Source organism: Thunnus maccoyii, chromosome 8, assembly GCF_910596095.1.
Source record: "Thunnus maccoyii chromosome 8, fThuMac1.1, whole genome shotgun sequence".
Classification (NCBI taxonomy): Eukaryota; Metazoa; Chordata; class Actinopteri; order Scombriformes; family Scombridae; genus Thunnus; species Thunnus maccoyii.
In genome coordinates, this window is record NC_056540.1 from 20,859,183 (window position 1) to 20,880,486 (window position 21,304).

The 21,304-nt window shown below is 37.7% G+C and overlaps 2 protein-coding genes across 2 annotated transcripts; both read right to left on the reverse strand.

Annotated features, from left to right (window-relative positions):
- Window positions 1–1,272: 1,272 nt before the first annotated feature.
- Window positions 1,273–7,186, reverse strand: LOC121901449 (adhesion G-protein coupled receptor G2-like). The gene is made up of 10 exons (XM_042418243.1): window positions 7,043–7,186; window positions 5,332–5,469; window positions 5,198–5,243; window positions 4,926–5,029; window positions 4,547–4,668; window positions 3,836–4,104; window positions 3,180–3,285; window positions 2,634–2,914; window positions 1,766–1,867; window positions 1,273–1,634 (listed from the first exon to the last, which is right to left on the reverse strand). Exons 1-10 carry the CDS (start codon window positions 7,184–7,186, stop codon window positions 1,486–1,488), a joined length of 1,461 nt encoding a protein of 486 aa, XP_042274177.1. The 3' UTR covers window positions 1,273–1,485.
- A 2,566-nt stretch (window positions 7,187–9,752) lies between these two features.
- On the reverse strand, window positions 9,753–12,737 carry LOC121901450. Its single transcript, XM_042418244.1, has 9 exons — window positions 12,608–12,737; window positions 12,226–12,323; window positions 12,064–12,122; window positions 11,843–11,897; window positions 11,562–11,599; window positions 11,262–11,410; window positions 10,582–10,641; window positions 10,319–10,402; window positions 9,753–9,865 (listed from the first exon to the last, which is right to left on the reverse strand). The coding sequence occupies exons 1-9, from the start codon at window positions 12,735–12,737 to the stop codon at window positions 9,753–9,755; spliced, it is 786 nt and encodes a 261-aa protein (XP_042274178.1).
- Between the last annotated feature and the right edge of the window lie 8,567 nt (window positions 12,738–21,304).

The following is a 21,304-nucleotide window of genomic DNA, read 5'->3' on the forward strand; positions in this document are numbered from 1 at the left end:
ATTACACTTATCACAGACACAGTCATTCAGAAAAAAATGTTTAGTTCATTTTAAACAGACCTCCACATCTGAAGAATCCATGCAATGATCTTTCTAGCTGTGCTGTTGACTTGCTCTCTTTGTCACCACCGAAATAATATGTTTCTTTGTTTCTATGGGTATGTTCTCTGTTTTTTTAAAACTTACCGTAATGATAACAGAGTGGTGAAGTGGTTTTGATACACCTTTTTTCTGCTAAACCCAACTAATAACAAAAGCAACATACAATAGGTGCATTGTTTTTCTTCTTTCTTTGTTTCTTTCTTTCTGGAAACTGAAGTGTAATTAAATATTCAGCGTGATCTAGTGTAAATGCAAACACTACATTAGCAATTTAACCTATTTGATAATTGTTGTTTGATAACTTTTTTTTCTATCTGTAGGAGTAATGAATCATTTGGTTCCATCATACTGTATGGACTATTGGTTCCCAAACAATTCCCACTCACTTAATGAAAGTCTTTTTTACACTCGAGAAAAAATACAGATGCTCATGAATAAAAGAGGTGTCAAAATATTGACGTATGCAACGCAAACCTCAGGCACTTACAGGTTTGGGAGTGAGAGCAATACATATTTTACAAAGACAAAAATAGTTGACACAACAACCTCAAGCACAATGTACCTAGATTCCACTGAAGCTACTAATAGACTTGTAGTTTTGCCAACAAGTGTTTCTCAGGTCAAGAGTGAACTTTCAATTTCAAAGACAAAGATACTGCTGGAAACATAAAATCACAAAAAATCTTTCTACAAAACTGACATGAAAATTATTTATTGTTGATATTATTGCTGAAATGAAAGATATACTTCAAAAACATCTTCAAAGGAAAGAGCAGAAGCAGTGGAAACTTGGTTTTAAACTGGTCTGAAAACTGAGAGATGGTTTCATGTCTTACAATCTGCTGAAATTTCTCATCTACTTGAATACAATTATTGGATACTGATAAATTCCCTTAATATTTAATTACAGAACACATTATACTTTAATTCCATACATTTACATGGAAATCTCTTAACTTACTCCTCTAAACTGTATATTTACTTGTTTACTTTGAGCAAAAGTTTTACAAACAGAAAAATATTTTTTTATCCATCTTTACAAGCAGATGGAGTGAGCAGGAAATCATCATCTTTAATGTAAACCGTGAAGGTAAAACTGTAGTTTGAAGTCTTTTAAACTTTTAAATATTAGATTTTTGTATAAAATGTGTTTTTTTAAGAACACACCTCTTCACTGTACTTTGCAGTATTTAATTTTCCAGGCTTTGACTGATTTTACAGTGATGTTAGCTGTGAGTGTGCAGGTTACATTGTATCTCCTTGAAAATGTCTTTTCTTGCTCTTATACACATACAGCTGTTCCATTTTCTTTTTCAACCTCACTGCTATCAGTGTTGTCAGAATTGAACAATGGACAGAGTGTTATGTAATGAAGAGGACTGTTCATGCCCCCTGGTGGTGCTTTGGTCCTGATCCTGTAGAGGAGTCAGAGACCTTCCTGATTGTAGAGGTGTTGTCAGAAGCAACTGAGTCAGAGTTAACAAGATTGTTCTTTTTGCAGTGGCCACCCACACTCACAGAGCGGCTCCAGTCTAAACGCAAAGGACAAGAAAGAGAAAACAATGCATCATCCAGTTTGAAAATGTGTCCCATCAATCATCTGGCCCATATCCTGCAATACACCCTTTATTCACAGGCACTGCTATCCCTTTACTACACGTACCTGAGTAGTCATTAAGTCTGAAACATCCACAGCACCAGTGGATTCTCCATTGTTCCCTCACGTTCTCCTTCATCAGACAGTGGAACAAAAAAACAAAGAACCCTGGGACACAAGAGCAGAGATACAGTAGTAGACACACTGCTCAGTTATTTCATCTCTTCAGATTCTGTAATGATGCAACAAGATATATAGATAGTAGTGTTCTTGTTTAGTTTAGTTTTTTCTATTTATCCCTGTACTTGGTTTTATTTCACTGCTATATTTTACTGTATTGCCTTTAATTACATTCTTAAAAGTGTCATTTGCATCACATTTTTGCTACCTCTCAAAAAACCTCAAGGAGAAAACCAAGGGGATAAACTCATTATAAAATGCATTGTAATGATTGCCATAGATTTTACTTTTATGAAGCTTATACATTTTCATTTCATTTTTTGATGACAGTTTCAGAAAGGTGATAATTCTACTTTATGTTTATAAAAGTGTTCCTGATCCCCTCATGTATGTTAATAAAGTGGACAAAATATTAGGAACACCATTCAATATAATGCACTCCAGTACACCACCAACCACTACGACCTCAATAATAAAGATAAAGTAGAATTATCACCTTTCTGACAATGTCAACAAAAACTGAAAATGTATAAGCTTCGTAAATATAGAATTTATAGCAGAGCTGTTGTCTTGGATTGCATTAGATTGCACAGGTGTACCTCATGAAGTGGACGTTGAGTGTACATAAACACATATGCAGAGTCTAGACATGTAAATCATATAAATACTGACATAACTAAGATTTGTTGAAAATGAGACTTTCTTATATGACTAATATCTACTGTATTTCACCAGCTGCAGCTCATCTTTTTACCCTGCAATGTGTTGAAGATGGAGAACAGGTACATCAGGACAACTCTGGCTGGCCCAAATGAAAAAAAGCCCATTGACCACGTTAGGCCTAACAGGACAGTGAGACTGGCCACTGCCCTCAAGTCATTCAGAGTGCTGCGGCTGTTTGCTGATGGCTTATTGGCCCGCATCTGTCTGATCTGGATCAGAACCACAATGAACACAGAGACGTTGCATAACAGTATCAGAAGAACAAATGCCACCACCGTCACGTAGAAGAAGACGTCATTCTGCAGCCAGCAGCTGGGAGACAGCAGGAGGGAGGGAGAACATTGGTCATCATGTAATTTACAGTTGGATTTATGATAAATGCCAGCAACTCCCTAAGATAATGGTTGCTGCTGATTCTTTTTCCTGTTTGTTTTTTGCAATTTACTCTCACATTTATCATTCCATAACTTTTATCAAGCACTCATTTGCCCTAATCTTACAACTTCTAGCACACAATTTAAACATGATACTCCTGAAATAGAAACATTCAACTGCAACTCATTGCTGGAGTACTTACAATGGGTCAGTGGACTGAAGCACCACTGCAGACTCTTTACGCACAGCGTTGCCGTAGGCATCTTTATCTATGGCCAGCACCAGGCTGACTATGACCAGAGGAATACCTGTGAGGACACAAAACTTCTCACTTTATGCTGTTTATCAACTACAAACACCCCCATACCAGAATCAACTAAACAAATGTACATACACTACAAAGGTCCAGACTGAAATCTCTCCACAACTACTAGATGGATTGCCATGAAACATAGTACAGAAATTCATGTCCCCTTCAGGATGAAGTGAAAACTTTGGTTATCGACTGATTTTCCCTGTAGCCCCATCATCAGGTCTAAATTTTAATTTGTTCAATACTTTCGTTTATGACGAAATACCTGCAAAACTAATGACATTCTCATCAGCCTCAGCTGTACTTTGTGTTCAGTGCTAATTAGCAAACTAAGGTGGGAAAGATCAGCATATTATTATTGTTATTGTGAACTTTTTAGCATGCTGATGTAAGCATGTAGCTACAGCCTCACAGGGCTGATTGTCTATACCTTGCTGCAACCTTTGATTCACATTTAATTGCTTGATTGCTAATCAAAGGCAAGTGGATCTGGTCCTAATCCACCCCCTGGACTACAGTGAGGAGCACTTCAAGTTCTGCCTTACCCCATCCTGCAACACAGAACTTGAGGATATATGAGGGGATGTAGATGTTGAAGACCTTGACTAGGGCAAGGTACATGTGCACAGCCTCCAGGCCCATCCAGGTGAAAGAGGCCAGCAGGAAGTAGTGGAGTGTTGCTGCAGTGGCGATGCACAGACCGTAATTGAAAAAGGATGAGAGCCAGGAGTCCAGGAGGAATAGCATGCTCATCCCCAGCAGAGCGGCTGACAGGTTGATAAGTATTTTAGATGGGTGGTCCCTCCGCAGCTGTCTAAAGCACACAATATAATACTGATAGTAAACAAATCCTAAAATGCAATTAAAACAAACTGTAAAAATTCACACACTCACATAATCACATAATATTTAAAAAAGGTCTATGATTTAAAAAATTCAAACAAATGAACTTTCATGCTTAACATTAAAACTTGTTTTATTGTAAAATATACATATATTAATATTTCTTATTAATTTTAAGAAACTGATCATTTGAACAAAATAAAGGGGAAATTTAAGACATCAAACAAACTGTATCATGTTATTTATGTTTAAATAAGTAGCCTTGCAGCTGCTATATTATAAAGTCTCCAATGACACATTTTCTACGTCCAGCCCCCTCATAGCCATGGCTCATTGTTGCACTAAACATAGTTCTTACAATATAAACCTGACACAATGTGTCAGGTATATTAGTGTCAGCCCAAGTGACTCACTCAAAAGCCAGGTAAGTGAGAAGAGTGATGCCTAAAAAGATGGAGGATATACCACAACCAAGATAGGAGATCAATGTCAGAATCTGATTGTCAGCCTCACTGACAGGGGCTCTGGACACATCCTGAAACACAATATAAATACAGAACAAAATTTATATTTAAAGCTTGTACGTGTGGTACTTCAAATGTCCAACTTTGGCAACCCCCTGTGGTAGACACTATGGCAGGCAGCAATGCTAACCCCTGAAATGTACCATCAGAGTGAGTTGAAAAATGTTTTAATGACATAAAATGTTGTACACATTATGGCTTTAACATCATCATGTGTGCATCCTGCATCAGTGGATGCAGGATGCACACATGCAGACCATTGACTCACCAGGAGCACAGCGAAGTGTGTGAGGTGATCACAGAAACAGATGGTCTGATCAGGAGAAATACTCTGGGTTTCACAACCTGTGCTGTTCCAACCACCCTGCCCACCTGACACACACACACAAACAATATTTGATTAAGGCTGCTTATCAGCAGACACCCAACCCCTGCATTTAGGGGGCCTTTAATGACCTCACTGCTTCCCGAAAAGTACTAGGAGGCTCAATCAGTATAAATCTAACTAGAAACATAAAATATAATAAATAATAAACTCACCATTGTTCTGAAAATCCCAAAACATACACTGCACCCTGTCACCTGGCTGTGAAAACAGGGAAGTGAAGAAGGTGTTAAAATCAAATGCAAAACCTTTATTTTTACTGATGAATTAATGAATATTAATTTCTCACCTGTTTGGGGTTTTTATGTCTGTGAGTCACCACCACCGGATCCTTCAGGTTGTTGACATAGCTATCATTGATGCTGGCAGATACTATATAAGAGTTCAATATCCAGCTGCTGTGTATTGCAGTGGTTGTGAGCGGATCCTGTTGAAAATTAAATAGTTATCCCATAAACAGGTAGGACTATGAATCACATTAGGCTATAGTGGAAGAAAAGTTTTATTAAAGTCATTGCTAAATACCACAAAGGGATAGTGCAGATTTCACATATCTAATCTGTTGATTACTTAATCTCTAAATAGTGGAATACGCTAATGTTTCAACAGAAAATACAATCATTTTAATACCACATCTGTTTTGTTGTTGTCACTTTAAGGAATTGTTTGACATTCTGGGAAGTGAAATAGAGAGAAGGTCGATACAACTTTAATATTTTTTCTAAGGCTACTGCCAGTTAGCTTAGCTTAGCATGAGGACTGGAAACAGGAGGAATAAGCTAGCCTGGTTCTGTCTGAACAAAAGCTGCCTGCCAGCACCTCTAAAGCTCACAAACATGTTATCTTACATCTTGTTTGCTTAATTAAACTGTAAAATGTCAAGTTGTGGCTTTATTGGGGGGTTATGTGCGTGACAGATTCTTGGCTAGACACAGTGACATCCTGGAGTCTTCAGTGGTTGCTTTGCAACCTTGAGGTGATGATTTTACCTGTATAATCAGTATTTGTACATATAATATTTGTACATTCTGGGCTACTGTAGAAACATGGCGGTGCAATATGGCAGGCTTTGTGGAAGAGGACCCGCCTCCCTATGTAGATATAAAGGTCTCATTCTAAGATAACGTAAACACAATGATTCTTATTTTAAGGTGATTATATAATAATTAAAACATACTTATAAATATTATATTCCATCTCTGCCAAGTCTGTCCTGCTAGATGCCACTAAATTCTACACACTGGACCTTTAAGTCTTGGCAAGAGAGAGAATAAACCTCTTCACAAAAAACTATCACTTTAAAATATCACTATTGTGAGCATTATGTAGTTTACACAAGATTTATGTAAACCTTTCTTCAGTCTATCTGTAAAAAGAGAGAAATGTGAAGAATGACTAGCGAGACCAACTATGAAAACAAGAAAGACAACAAAAAAGCAAGATGACTAAAAGAAACAAGAGATTCTCATGAATATACCTGGAAAAGTTCTTCTGTTCCATAGAACTGAAACTGGACACGAGTTTTATTTCTCTCTGGAAAGAAGTTGTAGAGTGCAGAAGGCAGAGAGATAGTTGCGTCTGTTTCAGGGAGTGGTTCACTCGTAAAGCTCTGGTTAACAAAAGTCTGAAAACCAAAAATAATAATACTAATGGGCAGGGTAGTGTAAAACAATCTTATAGCCTAGATCATGGATTTCATTGAATATTTCTCAACCTACAAACTGTGTTTCAGTTGAAACTCAGTTTCTTTTTATTTACTACCATCTTGCAAATTGCTTTCTCATTGAAGTTAAATGTGCCATGAATGCTTGAGGCTACAATGTCTGTTCATTAACACTTTTTCCTGCATTTCCTGGTTTCTCAAGGACATTAACACAACACAAATTGTCCTTAAGCAGTTGAGTGGAACCAGTTTCTGAGTTAAGAAAACATAAACAGGCCCTTTCTTCTTCCTGTGGATATCTCACCTTTTGTACTCACAAAAGCACTCAGAGTCTCACCTTTGGGACCAGGTTTGAAGAACTGAAAGACACACCAAATGTGAGGCCACTGAATTCATCTGTGTCCACATTGATCATGGACAGGGCCAGTGAGGGTGCTGTCAAATTTACAGAATCACCTTGGAAATTCATATTGGCCCCCATCCTATCTGTCAGATGAAGGACACTTTTGCCAAGGACAAACGAAAGATGGATTAACAAGAAAATCAAGACAAAATGTTATATTCATAACCAGATACATTTCCCTATCCTCTTACATGTTGGCCACTGGAGTGACATCAGTTTTGGAAAGCAGGATATCAGCAACAATATTGAAAATTTTGGCACCCACAGTAGGTTTGACGATGCTGATATCAACCACTTGATTGAGCTTCTCCACCACTGTATCCAGCTCGGAGGACGAGAGCTCTGCAGTGTTACCTAACTGAACATCTACAAGGTCCCGAATCACGTCCACAACCTCAGCCGCGTTACCTAGAAATCAATAATGCTTGAATTAGTTTTTGGTATGTTTTGATATGTTTTTTTCTGCTGTGGTTTTATTTAGATTCAAGGAGATAGAATAAACAAGAAAGGAAAAAGTTTTACTTCAAGAACTTTGGAAAATTATTATTTTGGAATTACATTTATTGCTGTTATTTATAACTGTTTGTTTGACCAGTCCTCTTACCAGTGGTGACAGTGATATTGTTGAGTTCTAATATGGTCACAACTGGGTTGCAATTTGTCATATCAGGATCAGCCCAGGTGGTTGTGTCAGTTTCAATATCTAACTTACTGAGGAAGGAAGAGAATCAGTGACAGCCAAAAATAACAGAGGCAGAAGACCACAGTACATATAAGTACATTGTTTCTCTCCCATTAATGCCTAACTTGCCCTCTCATTGGTCATTGTCAGTTTGAGACAAACAGTGATACAAAATTTTAAAAAACACCTGCCCGCTACTGATGATTATATTTGAGTCTTAATAATAATCAACCCAATGTTTTACTAAGGGACCATAAAACTGATTACCCATATCACTCGGTCATTGCCCCTTGAATGATATAAATTTCAAATTTGGCAGAGAAAGAAGATTGGAGCCCTTCATTACACTAATAATTCACTGATAGGAAATTGATTTTTGTCTGAGCTGTAGGCTGGCAGGGATCCATCAGCATTACATGTGTGGCTTCAGAGCTTGTGTGCAGAGTGGGGGGCTGCATGGAACAGGACATTGTAATTGAGGGAATTTTTTTGTCTTGCCTGAGCTGTCTCTATGGAAACAGATTGTTCTGACAACAGCAAACAGGATCTGTCCACGTAAATAGAGCAATATACAAAAGAATCCCCACTTTCTCACCATATTTTATCACCAAAATGAATGTTGGCTCAGATGACTCGGCCCCTGGCTGGTGTGAGTAAACTCCTAAATATTACTTGTAGTGCATTGTAGTGCATGATATGCTTATAGTATTAAAGTGTCATACTCAGTGTTTTGATCCATTTTTGGCATGTATTTAGGTCATAATTTAGCAATCTGCCAATTAAATTGTCATTCTGTCCCTGGTCAAGTATTCACTCCTCAGAGTAAATGGGAGTTTATATCTTACCAAAGCCTGGAGGCTTTCTCTGACTCTGGCTCTTTGCATTTCATTTCTTGGTTGACTTGAGGAAATGCTTCTGGCCAAATATATTGTCCATATATTGTTGAAGTAGTTTCTTCCAAACAGTTTTCTGGCACTGAAAGAAATGATATGTTTACAACTTTACAAGATTAATTTCTACAACTGACCACATTTGCCTCTCTTTGTTTGGATCAGGAAAGTCACCTTACCTATGTGTTTGATTGCCACATCCAAAGTTTCAATAATAATGGAGCCATTTTCATACTTCGTCATCAAGGTAGCATTAATGAAAGTTTTAATTTCTGCAATACTGTTTATGCTGTGTTCCTGAACATGGAAGGTACAGTGATATCTGTTGATGAAATACTCCATTAGTGGGAGCAACAACATACATTGGTTTCAATTCTGAATTGAAATGCTCATTGAGCTGCGTCACAGTATGACAAAACTGACATAAAAGACAGATTTCAGAATTTCCTTATTCATAGTCACCTACTGTTTGTGTTGGCCATTGAAAAGCTGAAAGAAAGGAAATCAGAGAAGTGTGTTTTTTAATGTAAATTTGCATTGTAATTACAGCAAGACATGAAATTGGCTATTATACTTAGAATACTAACTTCAAATGCCACAAACTGTAAAATGAATGGCACTTTTATGATTTTGATTTGTTGATTTAACCTGTAGTGCCATTACAATGAAGTGAACACTCACCATCAGTCCATCATATTGCTCCATGTACCTATAAAATATTACAGCTGACTACTAACTCAATCGCAGCAATTATATGAGTAATGAACAAGATGATAGTTATGCAACAATAAATGAGTCCCATCAGACCCACCTTCCAAAATTCTCCATTATGATGAGATTCAGTACAACCATGGTATCATTCACCTCCAGCTTTTCTTTCACCTTTCACCAGAAGAGATTTTAGTGTAACAAAATGTTGAGTAAAAAGAGAAAGTAAAGTAAGAAAAATGTATTTGTATAGTGCTTTTCATAGACATTGGTCACAAAATGCTTTACAGAGGAATAATGCAACATACAAAAAAAGAAAGAAATCATGGAAGATTGAGTGACCTGTCACTTCATCAAAGAGCTGTCAAGTGAATTTGTGAGAGTCTCTTACCCATTTCTCAATTATTTCTTTTGGTTTTGTAGGGGTGCCAGTCATACTCAAGGTCAGATTAACTCTGAAGAATGTATCTGGTCCAACTGCAGGGATATAAAAGACAGATAGCACAATGATGCATCTTCACATGTGTATTTCACTATGCTGACAAAATTCAAAGGAATTCTATATCAAATTGTCCAAGAAAAAGAAGGAGAACCAAAAAATACTGTTCTGCTTAAACAGAATTTTTTCTTCATAGGCTCCCCACTGGGTTGTGTCCTGTCTCACTACTGTTTATTCTTTTTACCAATGACTGTATAGAAGTTAGTGTAGTACAAGGACAAGCACATTCTAAAATTTCCTGATGACACAGTTGTTGTCAGTCTGCTTCATGGAATGGAGTCATCCCATGGGCCTTTGGTCAATGATCTTGTCACTTCCTGAGCCTGAACATTTCTAAAACTAAAGATATGGTTATTGACTTCAGAAAAACATCACTTCCACCCTCTCAGACCAATGGCTAAGGGCAATAAACGGTGGAGAGCTATACTGACCGACAGTCTCGTTGAGATCTAAAGGCTCTCCTGTTGTAGACATATTAGCGGGTCGAGCTGGCAGACTTTGAGTTGGACCCATTTCTGTGAATTAAATGAAATAGTTTACAAGAAAAACCCAAAATACAACAGCAATAACACATTGTCTTACAGACTTAGCTGCAACAATATAAAATATCATTACAGATGAACCAGTGGCTGCATTGTTCCATGTTGCTAAGAACTAGTACAAGTCATGGTTTTATTTTGTCTTGCATGCTTACCTGATGAAGTTACACCAGTGCTGACAGTTGGTGGTGGTTTTGTCATTAAAGAGAATGGATCTGAGTAAAAGACAAGAAATAATTAATTACAAAAGCTTGTAGGAAGAACATTCAAAGAAAAACATTTACATTAAAAATAACATGACATTTGACAGAAATAGAATTATGGAAATGTAATTAATCAAAAGCAGACATCATCAATTTGTTTATAATAAATAGTCATTTCAAGCCATCTGTTATTTTTAGAAACAGAAATGCATTCTCTGGTTCTTATGTATTTCTGCAGGTGTGAGATATATTTTTACCTGTTTTCATTAGTGTATCTATGCAGCTTCTTTTTAATTCAGCTAATTAACAATCTAATTGAAAGTGCACCATAATTGAATCACTTCAATGTATTTGCTAATTTTCACACCTCAAGTGAACATTTCCAAACAAACCCAGAGTCAGCTTTGTGTCTATAAAATGCAAGAATTATATGATGATGGAAATACATTTCAGATAAAAAGGTCAACTTCCCGTCTCATGAACAAACATCCTTTTTACAGACAATAATAATGTTCATAAAAATCTAAGTTCAGTTAATCTTTTACTGATACAGTATTCCACTTACACGACAGTGAGTGTATTGTTCATGTATGTGTGAGAGGACTGAGGTATATTGTACAGACTGTACCCACCCATAGGTACTATGCTGATGCTATCAGGGTCTGCTGTCAGGTTGAGGATGTCGGAAGAGAAGGTCGAACTCAGCAAGACAGTAAGGTTCGCCTGAACTACTTCTACACTGGCAGCAGGATCCACATTCACATGGACTTCACAACTGAAGCTGTGGGTAAACCACAATGACTTGGGTTAATTCTACATACATGTGAACTGCAAGCTCACTTCATGTATTATGCAGCCTTCATATACAATTATTATGATCCTTTTCATGTCTTAAATTTTTTGAAGAATGTCTCTACTTGAATTAATCTTACCATTTGTCACAGGGTGAGTTCGATAATGCTCTTGATTCCTGGAAACACATTTTTTTAATATCTATATTAGAAGATTGTATGATTTTACTTACAACTGTTTGTTTTAATACAATTTGCAGCCACCTTGCCTCCGACCTGACCTGAATGCTCACGTACGTCATTTCCTTGGAAAATTACATTGTCTCAATCTAAAAGCCCTTCTGTTCTCTAATCAGCTGGTCTTTGAGGACATTGCTGCTTCTTATGGAAAATCAAACTGAGGACTCTTAAAGGTGATGTACCTGAGGTTGTTGCATGTGTAGAGCAGCAAAATTATTAACCACATTGCAGGTATGGCTGTATGGAAACACAGATAACAGAGGGATTGCTGTCATCATCATCACAATATACATTTAGACATATAATGCATGCACCAATCCACCCTGTCAATCACTATCAACACACACACACACACACACATACATAGCTGAGAGGAGTGTTTGCCTAAATAAAGTTGTGTTACCTCTGAGATGACACAAAGATGTTATGGACAGAAATGTTATGAGGGAAAATGCTCTCCAACTGATGAGAGATGACAACAAAATTATTTTGAATGGCAAATCTGTTTTTTCCACATCATTGCTTTGCCAAATTCCATTGATATATTCAGTGAAGTGCTTCATACCCAGTTTCTTGTGATGTTCTCCAGTGACATTGAACAATTTCCAGGCTTTGTGGAGTGAACAATGGATGTCCACATTTTGATTTTGTAGAGTGACCATGCTAAAAAAATAGGCAAATAAATTTATCAAATAAAGCAAAGCAGGCTGTCAGATGCTGCTATAAACAGGCTTATACACTACTGAAGTCAGGAATGTGTGGTTTATGTTTTCTCTGACCTTAAACTGTACTGAACAGAAAACTCTGCCCACTCATTCAGCTCTCACCTACAGTACATTGCTTTGTTATATGAATAGGTGAGGAAACCCTGGGAGTAATTCAATTTTGTTATCTAGACAGCTCAAACTGGATGACCATGAAATGCAATGAAAATCAGTCATATTTACCACAATGCAGGTTGTTGTCAGGCTCAGGAGGGCAGTTGTATTTCCACTGCCGCAGGTCCCAGCTCAACACATCTCCATCAGCACAGCTCTGCCTCTTCAGCTCCTCGGCGCTCCATTCTCTTGCCCACATCCTGAACAGACCAATCTCACCAAGCAGGTCCTTCCCATTCTCTCGTTGCACTTCACCATTTTTATCTACATAATGAGACACCCCCAGAGTAAGAGTGCCGTTTTGGGCCAATTGCTTGGGTGGGATGGGATTCACAGTGGCCTCATGCTGGCTGTTTCCATTAACATAGATCCTCAGCCTCTGGGCTTTGCCAGACCAAGTGAGACAGACAGAGTGCCATTTATGCAATTTCAGTTCCTTTTTAATAAGCCATTCTTCTCCAAAGAGCCATACTGACAGCTCTGCACCTGTTCCCCCAAGTCCTAGCTCTATGTTTCTGTCCCCTGGAGCTTTGTAGATAAATCCTGTCCATGTTGTTGCATAGCTGCGGCGTAAAAGCACACATACACTCAGCTCCTTGAGGGCTGGCACCACGGCATCTGGTTGCAGTTGCCACACACATGGACGACCCTTGAAATGCAGCGTCTTACCCCACAGGCTGGTACTGGCAGAGGCTAACGCATGAGAAGAAAAGCAACAGACAGATGGAGATTAAATAAGAGCTAGTGTAATCTCATATAAAACAAATATGAGATTACACTGAAAAAAGAGCTTGACATAAAGAAAGTATGCTATCAAAACAATCAATAATAATCTCAGTGCTTTAAAATCATTAAATTGGTCTAAAATCTTACTTGAACCCAGAAGACACAGTGATAGCTGGATACACAGACAGATGGTTAGGGAAGACAGGCTTCTAATGGAGTTCATGGCAACAAGAAGAAATATCTGGAATGTCTGTACCAGTCAAGTGGTCATCAGCTGAAAAGTTAGAATGAGACAAACATTATCTTTTTCATTTGCATTCACCTTGAAGAAATAGCAAAATAGTTATTAAATTATATTCATACGTCAAAATATATGACTGAGACTTACCATTGTAATCATTAAATCTGAAATTAAGCAAACGATATGTGCTCATGAGAAGCTGGCAAGTGTGACTTTACTTAAGATTTCCACGCCCTCTCCGTTTAGTTCCCCGAGTTACTCATTAATCACTGGCAATAAACATAACTAACAAGCACGATAATGTTAAAACCATGACTTTGAGGAACCTTTTTAAAAGTGAATGTCTATATTTTCCCACATTGCAATCCTTTGAGTGCAGTATGACTGCACCTTGCTGTAGCGTTTGAGTTCCAGTGGCTCAGTGAGAGTTTTAATGGTAATATCTTAACCAAGGTTTAAAATTAAAAGAAAGATTGAAGGATGTTGAGAAATACACTGTGGCAGCTAAAAGTAGGCATGATTTGGCATCTAAACACAACAATCATCTGCATAGGTTACAGTTGCTTCTACAAATCTAAATTATCAGATTCAATTTCAAATTCATTTTAGTGTAAATATATTCGTGGAGCTGCCTGAGACAGCAGGTGTGTGATGGGGTGTGTGTTTGTGTGTGTGTGTATATGTGTGTGTGTATGTGTGTGTGTGTGTGTGTGTGTGTGTGTGTGTGTGTGTGTGTGTGTGTGTGTGTGTGTGTGTGTGCGTGTGTGTGTGTTCTATATGTCGGTTTACCATCGTACATTTTCAGCAAACAGTCAAAGTAATATTCTTGTACTACTCTTGTGCTTTACAATTATCCTCAAGTGATTACTACTCAAACAAATCTAATTGGTTTTTCTGTGTGATGTATGATGGCCACGTCTGCTTGTCTACTTGTCTGCCTGTCTTGTTTTTTCAGCTGGATAGACCTGAAAGTGAGACAGGCCCATACCAGGCCAATTTAAACAACTAATGTCTGTCAATAACTTCACCTTTTTTATACCCATAATATCCTCCTGTCAGGGTTTGAATGAGAATGGACAGTTTTTGTCTGTTTTTTGGCTCCATATTACCACCTAGTGGTCAAAGAGCATACTATAACTTTATGATCTTAACATGGGAAATGAACCCTTTTATGATATACAGTATGTATCTTGTGAACATGGGTCTCACTTTGAGTTTCACCCTCTTTGGGTTAGTCAGTATGTAAGTCAACAAAAGAATAGTGGTATGAAAGATTTTATTATAACACATTCATATGCACAACGTCTTTTTGTTGGAAACAGGTTCATTGACAAGGGTCTCATTCATGCATTTTAATTCCCTCTCCTCCTTCCCTCCTTTCCCTCGCTCCTGAGAAGGCAGAGCCAAAACAAGTGGGTTCCCCAGAGGGAATATGAGAAGACCAAGTGTGACGTGAGGTGCCCAGGTGGGGGACCTGAAAGTATTCATTGGTCCATTGTTTGATAGTCTGTTTGGGAACCTCTCCTGCGTCACAAGTGAGGTAGAATGAGGGGATTCCCAAAGATCTCTCCCACCACCCCTGACTACCCCTGCTGAGTTGGAGTGAGAAATTTAGCAAGTACTATAAGAACTTGCTGTGACTGAACAAGTAAGGTTTTTCTTGGCATTTTTGTCTTAATTTATATCATTTGCTTGAACATTGGAAAATTGAAGTAAGTTTTTAAAACTCTGTTCACATGAGAACATTATACTTTTTAGGGTTGCAGTTTCTGTGGATCAAGGGAGTAAAGAGGAACTTTGGAGAGTCTGTCAATGGAGGCTTTTCACTATGCTGCCCTGCTCATGGTAGGTCTGTATGTTTTTATCGGACTTTAATAGTTGTAACCCACAGAAGAATCCACAAATGTGTACTATGATCTACAAATATCTCACTATCCACAAACTAAAATACAGGGCAATTTGCAAATATGCATGACTTACTCTATAAACATGTATTTTGATTTTGACATAAAATGATAAGTTTTACAAATGTAAATGCTTTTCACCACAAAAAAATACATGTAAAGTGAAATTTATGCATTTGTGGATCCATTTGCACATGTGAAATGGGTTTTGCACATTTGTGGATCGCCTCTTGTCAGTGTGTGGGCCATGTGACACTTGTGACTTCCCAGCTATGTTTTTTTTTTAAGCATTTTTAAGCATTCTTAAAAAAAGACTAAAACAATTATTCACTTTTTAAAATAGTTGCCAATTCATTTTTCTGTCGATAAACTTATCGAGTAATCAACTAATCATTGCAGCTCTACCTGAGGGTACTCTTTCCTTACTAACAGTATTCTGACATGTTACTTAACAACTAATAGGACACAAAACAAAACATGTAAATGTAGGGGTAAAATACCCCTTCTAGGATAATATTTACGTATTCAGAATTATGAAAAAACTTAAGCTTATGAAAAAACTCAAATTGTTGTCTCACTATGGTAATGTATGATTATGTATTCGAAGAGTACATAAACCTCAAATCTTTCACAGGTATCGAGCTGCAAATCTCTTTATCTCGGATACTCCTCAATGTCATGAATATGATACATTCATATCGCTTCCAGGACGGGTAGTCAATACAGCAGTGCACATAAAATAAAAATGTCCACGTACTGTAAATAAAAAGGGGAGGGGAGAAATACAATTGTGAGACAGACGGAACTGGAGAATCATCAACACAGAACAAATGGTCCTCTCTGTAAATGCTGTATTACGTGAAATTACATGAAAATACAGTGATCACAAAACAAAAGCTTTACAATAACATAACACTGCCAAAGGCGAAATCTTCAGTTAGACATTTGGAGAGACCAAGTCGGTATGGGATGGGGTGATAGTGGTAGTGGGGGGTCAACTAGTTACTCATAGTCGTCAGGTACTGACTTCTGACCTGTATCTACAGGTCAGATCCCTTCTTCCAGTACGAGTAGGATCTATCTGCAGTCTTGCAGACCTACACGACACGCCCACTTTACTACATGACACACACCTCCGACCCCTAACCCTAACCCTAACCATCCCCCTCCTCATGCCCAAACCTAACCAAGTGGGTGTGTCATGTAGATACTGCAAGTCCGCAGATAGACTTACTTGTCCATTACAGACTGTATTCCATCAACTCATGTGAGGGAATGTCGCCACCTGCTGGTGTAGCTAGTAACTGCATTTCACATTTGTGGACGATTTCTACAGATCTTCTGCAAACAAATAGGGAAGTCACAAATGTCACATGGCCCACAAACTGATAAGAAGAGAACTATAAAACCCATTCCCACAAATGCATAAATTTCACTTTACATTTATGTTTGTAGTGAAACTATTTATATTTGTAAAGCCTATATCATTTTTTATGTGAAACTAAAATATATGTTTACAGAGTAAGTTGTAAATCACTCTGTATTTTATGAATATGACTTTAAACAACACAAATAAAAATTACATGCTTGTTGACAGCAAGATATTTGTGGATCATGATGTACATATGTTCATTGTCTTCTGTGGGTTACAACTATTATAGTCCAATAACATCTTCCATATGTCTGACTTTTCAGCATTTTTATAGCTTTATAACACTTATTCTGTATTATTGTCCAGATAATCATTATTTAACATGTGTATTTCCTCAGGTTTGGTGTGTGCTGGTACAATCTGAGCCCAGCTGTGATCAGACAGAGTTCTTACACCCTAATGGCAGTTGTGTTTCGTGCCCTGTATGCGGGCCAGGAGAACAGCTCTCAGAGGTAACAAACATTTGTTATTATTCTGGAAGCACCATTTTTTCCCTTCAGCTTTCCTTTCTTTGGTGTTCCTGCCATCTTGCTCCAAGTGGATATTTTGCATCACCCTCAGGACTGTGGCTTTGGGGATGGCGGTGAAGGTGTCTGTATGGTGTGTAAAGAGGGGAGATTCAGCACGGATACAGACGTGGCTCCTTGCAAAAGATGCACACAGTGTAATCTGCTGAACCGCCTGGAGAAGACAACTTGCTCATCCACCACTGATGCTCTGTGTGGGCAGTGTCTGCCAGGGTGAGTTACATTAAACACTAGCCAGCTGATAAGTGTGTTTTTGTGTTAAATATCTGTTTGTGTGTGCAGGTATTATGAACTCAGGAGCATCACTGGGGAAGTGGAGTTTCCCTGTGTGCCTTGTTACAACCGTGACACAGTCCATAAAGAGTGTTTGCTTTTAACAGCTCAAGGCCCCAATGCAGGTAACATCCAGAGATAACACAGTGACTGGATGATAGTACAATGACAATAAAGTTGTATAAATAGTTTTACTGATTGGTGATTTCCCAGAGATGTCAAGGAAAAGTTATATTTACTGTTCTCTGACAGAGATTGCTGTCACCGTGCCCAGGGGAAATTACAAAGAACCTAAAGAGAAAAGTGAGTAACACTAACAATTTTCATGGTCAACTCTTTCATTTGAGCTCTTGTATTCAATCTGACATCTTCTGTTTAATCAAGGGGTTAAAGAAGAAACATTTTCAATGGTCCTGATTGGCTCAGCAACGGCTTCTTTGATTTTTCTCATTGCTCTGCTGCTTTGGGCTTTCCTTCTGACTGCTGAGAGATTCAGTAAGTTACACACTTTTAATATTCCAGCCATTTCTTTCCATCTATCTTATATTTGCTTCATTAAATTTGACTCATATTCACTTGCAATGTTCAGAGCAGGTTCCTGAGTACTGTCCAGGGCCTGAAGGCCTGTTCTCTGAAGCAGATGTTCAACTCCCACCTCTGTCCAGCCCCAAACCAGCAGAGCTCCCTTCGCAGACACCTGCTCTAGCTGAAGATCCCCCGAGGTACTTTGAAAATACTGCTTCACGGAGGAGCTGTTTGATTATTTTGCTACTTTCCTCATGTAATTTAGTATCTATACGATTATGTATGACATGAATTACCTCTCCACCCAGATGCCTGGGCTCACTTAGCCATGAGAATGAGGTGCATCCTACTTCTATTGTGATTAATGTCACCACCAACATCAAACCCTCCAGTCAGAAAAAAGAGAACTCTCACATCTCACAGGAGGAACAGCAAAGCAGCTGCTATTCAATGGAGGAGGTATAGTGGTCTAATGTATGTTTTTGTTAAAATATTGGTGTTAATAAGTCACCCAGTGCAGCAACTGAATTATGTGCCCTGAGATAACTGATGTTATGATTTGGCACTATATAAATGTAATTGAATTGAATCGTGATATCAGCTGCTCTCCAAAAAAAGTATAATGTTGTTGATTTAAAAAAAAAAAACACTGCTAGAGAATTATAGTTTGACAGTTGATTGTAACTTGGAAGTCAATACTTAAACTTAACTTTCAATAGTTTGCACCCAGTTTTGTATTGATCAGTATTTATGAGTACAAGTAATGCTATTGGCTTAAATTAATGTGGTCTACATGGTCATAACACAAACTATTAAGAACTGCACTATGTACAGTATAGCATATTCATCCAAATCAGTCAAAAAAAGTCCCAGTAACCCACAGGTAGCCCATAGATAACCCATACTTTAGCAGTTTAATAGAGTTTTGGTTTTATTTATTTATTTATTGATCGCTGTTGAGAGTTCTCCCATCACCCCCAGTTACAACTGGAATGAAAGGAATTTCATTTGTGGTGAACAAAGCAGTGAAAAATTACATTTGAAAAACTAAATTGAAATGTTCCTTTCCAGAACTAGATAATCCCAGGTAATTCACAGACCTCTCTGTCAATAGCCTTGATGGAAACTATTTTCTCTATGCAAAAAAAGAAAAAGAAAAAGAAAGAAAAAAAGAGAGAGAGTTTTTATTAGTTAAAAAATTGAAAAGCTAACAGGTTCAGTGATATGATATGTCAACATGTGACTACCATATGAGATACCAATATGAGAGGAGACAGTTATTACTTGGCTGTGCCACGTGTTTCCATCACTCTACATTTCTGCCTCCATAATGCATAGAGCCATTAAGGCTGCAACATTTTTTTTTAATTAATGAGTGCATATTGATTAATATATGAATATTAAAAATGTCAGAGATAATAAAACCCCAAGGTATTTAATTTATAATGATATGAAACAGAGAAGAGCAAGCATATATTCACATTTCAGATCCTGCAACCAGGAAATACTTTGTATTTTGCATGATAAATAATGTAAATAATTGTCACAAATAAATACTGATCAACTAATTAATTCAATCAATCTCCATAATAATACCCCTTGTAGTGTTCATATGATTGTTATCTTGTACTGTCAAAATATTTGGAGAAATTATATTTTGATGCTTTGGCAACATTGTTCTCAAAACGTTCATGCCAATAAAGCCCATTGAATTGAATTGAATTGAAACTGTGTATATTAATCTATTTTTGCTCCTGTAAGAATGGTGTGAGAATCAGTAGAACCTTTTTCTTACTGTCCTCTTTTCTTTGTCATCATCAGATGGAGCAAAAACTGCAGAAAATATGGGAGATGGCTCAAGGTATATATGATTTCCTCCACTCATAGCAACTGTGCAATACACACTCATTGGACTTTAGTTTAATGTTGTCACTCATTTTTACCTACTTTGAGGACCTTTTTTAGAATCTACACACACCATAGTAAATTGTTTGTGTAAAAGGTTTTCTTTTGGCAGGTTTATGGAGAAGTTCAATTTTTGACAGAGATTCCTGTGATTCATGTTGGTGATTTTACTTTTCTTCTTGGTGCAGGTCAGGGCATTGACATGCTGGACTATGACTCAGTTCAGGACCTATCCCTGCTGCTGGACTCTGCTGACAACAGGAACTTGTTGAGAAGACTGGGGCGGTCTTTGGGTGTCCCCCCTCAGGTCATCACTCATTTCCAAGGCTTCCAGGATCTCTTTCAGTACCTGCGAACCTCCACCTACACACTGCTCCCCCAACTGGCCCAGGCTGCTGCTCTCTTGCCTAATCCTGAAGTTGTTGCTAGGATACACCGTGCTGTGGTGAACAAGTGACCACTTAAACCCTCGGGATGTGTTACCATGACTCCAACTGTTATACAGCATTTCTGACCCACTTCATGTGATGACAGTTACCTAACTGGATCACCCAAATGAGTAAGATGCGATATTACTGTAAGTGGAAATAATGGGCAGTAAAACACCTAAGGGATTGACTTTTTTGTCCATTGTTGTACTTTGTATGATGAATGTTTGCTTTACAAGTTCCATCTAAATACATTAATCATGTTTTAGTGACAAAAAGATCTTGATTTGTGCTTTGAGTGTTAAATAACATAATATTCAGGTCATTGCAACTGAACCCTGCATGCGGTGTTACTTCCTGTTTACCATGTAAAAAAGATGAGAGGCCCTCTGGCTAAAGCATGTGAGACAGACCCAGACAGAGGATGTAGTGTTCACGGTAAGAGAAAGAGCATAGAGTCCTGAGAAAATGTGTTATTCTCTCATTGGGAGGAGTTTGCCAACGAACCATTTTCCTTATTCTTTAGTTCTGCAGATTCCTCAGCACATTCAGTCTGGTAAGGTTTTCCATTTCTTTTCTTTTTTTTCTTAAATCTCCAATCTGTAATGTTCAACAAATATCAGTGAGGTCAGGGAATGAAAGCTATTTTAAGAGTAAATGATGAACAAATTCTCAATTGGCTTCTATAAAGTTTGCTGTCTTGTTTAATACATTCTCCTCTATGAATTCTAGAAACCAAATGTTAAAATATTTTTATAGTATGAAAGTACTCTATTTGTGTTACTGAGCCTTGATGTTTCATGAA